Source organism: Cnephaeus nilssonii, assembly GCF_951640355.1.
Source record: "Cnephaeus nilssonii genome assembly, chromosome: 14".
NCBI classification, from domain to species: Eukaryota; Metazoa; Chordata; class Mammalia; order Chiroptera; family Vespertilionidae; genus Cnephaeus; species Cnephaeus nilssonii.
In genome coordinates this window covers 16,433,307-16,440,763 of record NC_137085.1, presented here as the reverse complement: position 1 = coordinate 16,440,763, position 7,457 = coordinate 16,433,307, and the positions used below count along the sequence as shown (strand labels likewise).

Below are 7,457 nucleotides of genomic sequence, written 5' to 3'. Positions count from 1 at the left end.
AAAAAAAGTACAAAAAATGTGCAGTAGTGAAGGTCATTCACTTCCTCTATTGTTCTGTTTGGCATGCCTGTTTCCCAGTCAGGTCAGTGTTTCAGATCCCTGTGTTCCACTGCTCCTCAGTGTTGTAAGCCAGTCCTGATTTTTAAGCAGGCAGTGTCTTAATTTCTCATATTCCTCTATTTTTGATTACACAAGAATCAATTTGTGATTCAGCACCTGGGTGGCAGTTTTTCTGGATTGACTCCCAGGTCTATGTATGGCCTCTCTAGGCTGTGTTTAGAGCCTTCTTTCCCTGTGGCACTCAATACCAGTTTGTGGGGGTGGGCTGCCTCAGAGCAGGCTCTATGAAGATCACTTTCCATTCTGATCCCCAGGTTCCAGAAAAACAACTTTCCCCTGTAGTCTCTTAGGGTCACCCCAACTGGGTGATCCTATGTATTGGGCTTAGTAATCAGAAGCAAGGATTTGAAGAGTAAAAAGCACAAGTGTGTGAACAACGGGGCTGTAGGCAAGTCTGCGTATACCCCTTTCCCACTTGGGTCTAAGCCACTGGCACACTTTTAAGATTTTTAGGCTTTCCTTTTGCGTCAGAACAAAATGGGTTGCTTTTTAGAGATTCCTTCTGTTAGCAGCTCTGAGGACCACTTTTCACATTCACGGATCACGCCAGCCCCAACAGCCATGGATTTTTCTAGGCACAGACTTTCCCCTGTCCTCCAGCTCTCACAGTGCGCATGTTTCTCTCTCCCTCAGGGACCAGAGACCTCACCTTATCCCAGGTGAAATCTGACCTTTTCATGGTGGAGTGTAGACCTCCTCTGAAACCACGTGTTTGTGCCAGTTGGGGACCAGTGTTCTGGGGCTCGCAGCTGTTTGGTGGTTGCCACAGTTGTAACTTTTCAAGCTTCCAATAAGATCCACTTTCCCCTTCAAGATGGTGCGGTCTCCGCGTCCTAGCCGGTTGCTCTGAGAGGTAACCCACTCACAGTGGGGGCTGCCCGGTCAGGGGAACCCCGTCTAGCAGTCCGCTACCTTCTCCTGGAGTTTAGCTGTCCCTTAACTCGCCAACAAATACTCCCCATGTGAACCTCAGGTGTTCTTTCTTTCTGCTCTGGACAAGGCTCGGGAACCATCTGTCTATTCCGCCGCCATTTTTTTCGCTGTTCCTAAGTATCTTGAAACAATTTTTCTTTTGCTATGGTAAATGGGATCAACTGAGAGATGCAAATAAAAATGACAATGAGATACCATTCACACCTGCCAGAATGGCTATCATCAACAAATCAACAAACAACAAATGTTGGCAGGGATGTAGAGAAAAGAGAAATTTAGTAAATTGCTGATGGGAACGAAAATCAGTGCAGCCTCGTTAGAAAACAGTATGGCATTTCCTCAAAAAATTAAAAATGGAACTCCCATTTGACTCAGTGATCCCACTTCTAGGAATAAATCCTAAGAAAACAGAAACACCAATCAGAAAGAATCTATGCACCCCTATGTTCATAACAGGGAAATTTTCAATAGCTATGATTTGGATACAGGGTAAGTGCCTATCTTCATTGAGTGGATTAAAAAACTATAGTACATCTATACAATGGAATACTATGCTGCTGTAAAACAGAAGGAACTCTTACCATGTGCAACAGTATGGATGGACCTCGAGAGCATTATGCTGAGCGAAATAAGCCAGTGGGAGAAAGATAAGTGTCACATGACCTCACTCATATGTGGAAACTAATGGAAAAAGTAAACCAATAAACAAAAATAGAATAGGGAAAATGGCCGGCCCAGGCTTCCACTTAAGGCTACAAAATTTCAATTATAGAAGATAAATAAACCCCAGATACCAGGGCCTCTGCTTGGGTCACCAGGGGGCGTGGCCAGCCTGCAAACCACCACAGGCCCCTCACCCAGGCTGCCCCACGCCCCAAGGGAACTCCCACCCTGATCTGGGACACCCTTTAGGGCAAACCAGCTGGCTCGCACCCATTCCCCAGGCCACTATCCTATCGAATAAAAGAGTAATATGCAGATTGACCATCACTCCAACACACAAGATGGCTGCCCCCATGTGGACACAAGATTGCCGCCACAAGATGGAGAGCAGGGAGGGCAGTTGGGAGGAACCAGGCCTGCCAGGGAGGGCAGCTGTGGGGATCAGGCCAGCAGGGTAGGGCAGTTGGGAGGGACCAGGCCTGCAAGGGAGAGCAGTTGGGGTAGATCAAGCCTGCAGGGGAGGGCAGGTAGGGGTGACCAAGCTGGCAGAGGAGGGAAGTTGGGGTTGACCAGGCCTGCAGGGAATGGCAGTTGGGGGGGACCCAGGCCTGCAGGGGAGGGCAGTTAGGGGTGACCAGGCCTGCAATGGAGGGCAGTTAGGAGCAAACAGGCTGGCAGGGGAGTGGTTATGGGGTGATCAGTCTGGGAGGCAGAAGCGGTTAGGGGCAATCAGGAAGGCAGGGAGGCGAGCATTTGGGAGCCAGCAGTCCTGGATTGTGAGAGGGATGTCCAACTGCCCATTTAGGCCTGATCCTGGTGAGACATTCCTCGAGGGTCCCAGATTGGAGAGGGTACAGGCTGGGCTGAGGGACACCCTCCCCCCCATTCATGAATTTCATGCACCGGGCCTCTAGTGGTAATATAAACAGCATGGTACTGGCATAAAAACAGACATATAAATCCGTGGTAGAGAATACAGAGTCCATAAATAAAACTTCTCCTATATGTTTAATAAGTATTCAACAAATGAAGTAAGAACATACATTGGGGTCAACACCATTTATTCAATAAATGGTGTGGGAAAAATAGGACAGATATGTTAAAAAATGAAATTAAAACACCCACTTACGCAATACTCAAGAATAAATACAAAATGGATTAAAGACTTAAATGTAAGACTCAAAACCATAAAAATTTTAGAAGAAAACATAGGCAGTAAAGTCTCAGAGATTTCTTGTAGTACTATATTTTCTGATATATCTCACAAGGGAGGGGAAAAATAAACAATGCGATTACATCCAATAAAAGGTTTTTGCACAGCAAAGGAAACCATCAGCAAAATGAAAAGACAATACACTGAATGAGAGAACATATTCACCAATGATATATTGATAAGGAGTTAATACCCAAATGTCTAAAGAATTAATATAACTCAACACCAAAAAACACTAAACATCCAATTAAAATATGGAATAAGGACCTGCTTAAATACTCTACAAAGAGAACATGTAGATGACTTACAGAAATATGAAAAGATGCTAAATGTCACTAATCATAAGAGAAATGCAAATGAAAGCCATAATGACATATCACCTCACACCTACCAGAATGGCTATCATCAATGAATCAACAAAGAAATGCTGGCAAGGATGTGGAGAAAAGGAACCCTCATGCACTGTTAGTGGGAATGCAGATTGGTGAAACCACTGTGGAAAACAGTATGGAGTTTCTTCAAAAAATTAAAAATGGAACCTCCTTTTGACTCAGTGATTCACTTCTGGGAATATATCCAAAGAATCCTGAAACACTGATTTGAAATAATATATGCACTCCAATGTACATTGCAGCATTATTTACAGTAGCCAAAATTTGTAAGTATCCTAAGTGCCCAGCAGTAGATGAGTGGATAAAAATGCTGTGGTACAAATTGTTCTCTGAGTTGCTTGTTTCAGCAAAAAAGAAAACCTAGTAGATACTGACAATAGTATGGTGATTGCTAGGGGGCAGTCTGCCTTGGGGGAAATGGAAGAGGATATAAGAGTGATAAATGGTGATGGAAGGAGACTTGTGTTGGTCAACACACAATTGAGTGTACAGATGATGTGTTGTGTAATTGTGCATCTGAAACCGATAAAATTTTGTTAACCAGTGTCACCCCAATAAATTCAATGGAAAGGGAAAGGAAGCCATGGCACATTTATACAAAGGAATACTACGTGGCCATAAAAAATAAGAAAATCTCATGTTTTGCAACAGCATGGATGGAATTTGTGATTATTATGTAAAGCGAAATAAGCCAGTTATAGAAAGACAAAAATCATATAATTTCCCATATGTGTTGACTTCAATGAACAGAATACAAGTATACTCATAGATACAGAAAACAGACTGACAGCTGTTAGAGGGGAAGGGTGTTTGAGGGCTGGGTGAAAAAGTTGAAGGGATTAAGAAAAAAATCCCACAATTTATAGACACAGACAACAGTATGGTTATTACCAGAAGAAAGGGGTGGGGGAGTAGAAAACAAGGTGATGAGAAGATAAATGGTGATGGAAGGAGAACTGAATTTGGGTGGTGAACCCACAGTTCTATCTAATAAAAGAGTAATATGCAAATTGACTATCACTCCAACACACAAGATGGCTGCCCCTTGTGGTCAAAGATGGCCACCCCCATGTGGACACAAGATGGCTGCTACAAGATGGCCAGAAGGGGAGGGAAGTTGTGGATAATCAGGCCTGCAGGGGAGGGTAGTTGAGGGCAACCAGGCCTGCAGGGGAGGGCAGTTGTGGGCGACCAGGTCGGCAGGGGAGGGCAATTAGGGCTGATCGTGCCAGTAGAGGAGGGAAGTTGCGGGGGAATAGGCCTGAAGGGGAGGGCAGTTGCGGGGGGGTGGAGGAACCAGACCTGCAGAGGAGGGCAGTTGTGGGGGACCAGGCCAGCAGGGGAGGGCAGTTGGGAGGGACCCAGGTCAACAGGGGAGGGCAGCTAGGGGGACACAGGCCTGCAGTGCAGGGCAGTTGCGGGGGACCCAGGCCTGAAGGGGAGGGCAGTTGGGAGGGACCATGCCTGCAATGGATGGCAGTTAGGGATGACCGGGCCGGCAGTGGAGGGCAGTTGGGGGCAACCAGGCTGGTAGGGGAGGGTTGGGGTGCACAATGCCTGCAGAGGAGGGCCATTGGGGGTGACCAGTTCAGCAGGGGACGGTTGGGTGGGACTAGGCCTGAACAGAAGGGCAATTGGGGGGGACTAAACCTGCAGGGGAATACAGTTATGGGGGACCAGGTCTGCAGGGAAGGGCACTTGGGGGTGACCAGGCCTGCAGATGAGGGCAGTTTGGGTACCAGAGCTGTAGGGGAAGGCAATTCGGGCAACCAGGCCATCAGGGGAGGGCATTAGGAGCAACCAGGCTAGCAAGGGAGGGCAATTAAGAGTGACCAGGCTCCAGGGGAGGGCAGTTAGGGGTGACCAGGCCAGCAGGGAAGGGCAATTAGTGGCAATAAGGCTGGCAGGAGAGCAGTTAGTCATTGATCAGACTGGCAGGGGAGTGGTTTTGGGGTGATGGGGCTGACATGCAGAAGCTGTTAGGGACAATCAGGCAGGCAGGTAGGCAAGCAGTTGGGAGCCAACAGTCCTGGATTGTGAGAGGGGTCCCAGATTGGAGAGGGTAAAGGCTGGGCTGAGGGACACATACATTCTCAGCTCCCGCTCCCCCCTCCCATGCACGAATTTCATGCACCAGGCTTCTAGTCTATATAATAAAAGACTAAGTGACCCTTAGCGGAATGAACAGTCACTATGATGTGCACTGACCACCAGGGGGCAGATGCTCAACACAGAGCTGCCCTCTTGTTGTTAGTGTACTTCCACAGGGGGAGTGCCACTCATCCAGAAGCTCACAGGTGGAGAGCACAGCGGTGGTGGTGGGAGCCACTCTGTCCTCCACAGCAGCACTAAGGAGCAGCGAGCCAAGCGGTAAGGAGCAGTTAGCAGGTGGGCGGCAAGGAGTGAGGGGTCCCGTAATCAGAGAGGGATGTCTAACTGCTGGCTTAGGCCCGCACCCCCCAGGGTGCATGACTAAGCCATTAGTTGAACATTCCCCGAGGGCTCCTGGACTGCCAGAGGGATGTCTGACTGATACCTTAGGCCCATTCCCCCATGGAGCAGGTCTAAGCCAGCAGGAGAACATCCCCTGAGGAGTCCCTGACTGAGAGAGGGTGCAGGCCAGGCCAAGTGACTCCCACCCTAGTTCACGAATTTTTGTGCACCAGGCCTCTAGTATTTCATAAGAGACGATGGATAAGTGCAAAATAATAATGAATTATTAACAATCCAAGTAGCAAATATGACCTAGTTGACATATTAACAACACTTATATGTGACAATGTATATTCTATTAATGTTTTATGGAGATGACAAGCTTAAATAATTTTAGTTCTATCTCCTTGTGCTCCTGACTGCAACAAGAGAATCTAGTGATTGCCATTTTAAAAAGCTAATTCTATTCATACACATCTCTAGGGCCTGTTTTATATCTCTGCTCCTCAGGCTGTAGATGAAGGGGTTCAGCATGGGGGTAACTACTGTATACATGACAGAAGCAATTATGTCCTTGGAACCCCAAGATGAGGAAAAAAAGTAAACACCAGCAAGTGTCCCATAGTACAAAGACACCACAGAGAGATGGGAGACACAGGTTGAAAAGGCTTTAGAGAGTCTTTTAGTGGAGGGTGCCCTCAGGATGATGGTTCCTATATGGATGTATGAGCCCAAAACAATGCTCAATGGCAGAAAATAAAGTATTCCTCCTTCGGTGAAGATGACCAGATTATTGAGGGAGATGTCTGAGCAGCTCAGCTTCAGAAGCACAGTGAGGTCACAGAAGAAGTGGGTGATGGTATTGTCAGCACAGAAGGACAGTCGGACCAAGAGGAGGGTATGAATTAGAGCATGGACACAGGCAACCATCCAGGAGCCAGCCACCAGCAATGTGCACAGTGCCTGACTCATGATTGTGGAATAGTGCAGAGGGTGACAGATGGCCACGTACCTGTCATATGCCATCACAGCCAGAAGGAAGTTGTCAAGACAACCAAAAAGTATGAAAAAATACAACTGAGAAATGCATCCCTCATAGGAGATGGATTGTTGCTGAGTCTGGGTGTTCATGAGCATCTTAGGGACAGTGACAGATGAGAGAGAAATGTCAGAGAAGGCCAAGTGGCTGAGGAAGAAGTACATGGGCGTGTGCAGGCGAGAGTCCAGCCTGATGAGCAGGATGATGAGCAGGTTGCCCAGCACCGTGGTCAGGTACATGCCCAGGAACAGGGTGAAGAACACGCCCTGCTGCCCTGGCGGGATGGGGAGCCCCAGGAGGAGGAACTGGGACACGCTGCTCTGGTTCTCAGGCCTCATGCTGCTCTTCTCTCTGCTGGGGAAGAAGAAAGTGTAGGAATCTCAGGAGCCTGGATAGGATGGCCAGAACCATCACATCTTATACTGTTACTCTCTAGGAACGTCACCTTAAAATACTTTCATAATAATTCCACCTGTGGGTGTATACATCTTCCCTCTATTGCAGTCTGGTTCCAGGAATACATTAATCCCCATGTTGTAGTTAACAAGACATCAGCACACAGAAGCTGGAGGGGATTTGCTGTTTTAATCAACCATTACTTTTAACATCAAGTCTGTGTCAGGACCTCTTCTAAGGACTGAAGTGCAGCAGTAAACAAAAAAGC

General features: G+C 47.3%; 1 protein-coding gene across 1 annotated transcript; it reads right to left on the bottom strand.

Moving 5' to 3' along the window:
- Positions 1–6,153: 6,153 nt before the first annotated feature.
- On the bottom strand, positions 6,154–7,195 carry LOC307111301 (olfactory receptor 1J4-like; the record flags this gene model as incomplete). The annotated part of the gene is made up of 1 exon (XM_079791085.1): positions 6,154–7,195. Exon 1 carries the CDS (start codon positions 7,129–7,131, stop codon positions 6,154–6,156), a length of 978 nt encoding a protein of 325 aa, XP_079647211.1. The 5' UTR covers positions 7,132–7,195.
- Between the last annotated feature and the right edge of the window lie 262 nt (positions 7,196–7,457).